Raw genomic sequence first — 900 nt, forward strand, 5'->3', positions numbered from 1 at the left:
GTTACATTCTAATGTCTTTAAAACTCTGTAGTGTTCAAATAACCAAACTTTCTTCTCTTTCTTTCAGATGCAAACAGATACACAATCTTAAAGGTTACATGGGTCACTTACGACAACTGGCTAACACCATTGTACAGCAAGCAGAGTTTGGTCCAAATGAACACCGCATAAAGCAGCTAATACAGGTATTTGATTATTTGCTGTTATATGTCGTTGTGTTTGTTTTTGTTCTTGGGTGTTATTTTTGGAAAAATGGGTGTGATTTATCAAGAGTTTTTTTGGTTTGATTCTTTTAGCCATTTTGTAATTCAAAGAGGATGAATATACAGTATATGTAACGTTCCTCTGTGTCACGTACACCAAGTAAGTTAAAAAGGACTAACTGGAATTTCAGTCATGTAAAATAAGTTCATAGCCATTTTGTTCAGCAAAAAAATAACAGTAATGATCTGACTGTCTTTTTCTTTTCCTTTCTTCTTTTTTGAATGAGCAACTTTTTTTTTTCTTCTACTGTTTTTCATCTGTTTTATGATGATTATGTTCTTTTGAATTTGTGTCATTTCTGATGTGGGTCTGCAGTTGTTGCGCAGATAATTTGTAATGTTCTGACTCTCTGCAGGGCCTGCCTGGGGATAAGGCCACCCAGTGGGACGATTTTGTTTCCAATGCGCTGGCAGAACTCAATCGCAAGAACAAAATAACTCGTCTTCCGGTAAGTGTGGCAGCACTACCCGCGTGCGACTTGAATCAGGTGAAACTAGTTGAGATGCAACAACCACTTTGTCTTTTTGTTCCAAAAGGAAAGAGATCAGAGGAAGAGGAACGTAGCCGGTCCTTTGAATTTATTGATCTTTGATTCTCGAAGCTGTATTTGTTCATCTCCGGTTAACCTGATTGAGA

The 900-nt window shown here is 37.2% G+C and overlaps 1 protein-coding gene across 1 annotated transcript in view; it reads left to right on the forward strand.

Moving 5' to 3' along the window:
* Positions 1-900, forward strand: part of LOC119594718 (serine/threonine-protein phosphatase 6 regulatory subunit 3-A-like) — a gene marked incomplete in the record, with an annotated part of 49,082 nt that overhangs the window by 14,934 nt on the left and 33,248 nt on the right. Inside the window, 2 exon segments of the mRNA XM_037943777.1 lie at positions 68-185; positions 620-712. Of these exon segments, the coding sequence (XP_037799705.1) occupies positions 68-185; positions 620-712 (211 nt within the window).

Source organism: Penaeus monodon, chromosome 34 (assembly GCF_015228065.2).
Source record: "Penaeus monodon isolate SGIC_2016 chromosome 34, NSTDA_Pmon_1, whole genome shotgun sequence".
Lineage (NCBI taxonomy): Eukaryota > Metazoa > Arthropoda > Malacostraca > Decapoda > Penaeidae > Penaeus > Penaeus monodon.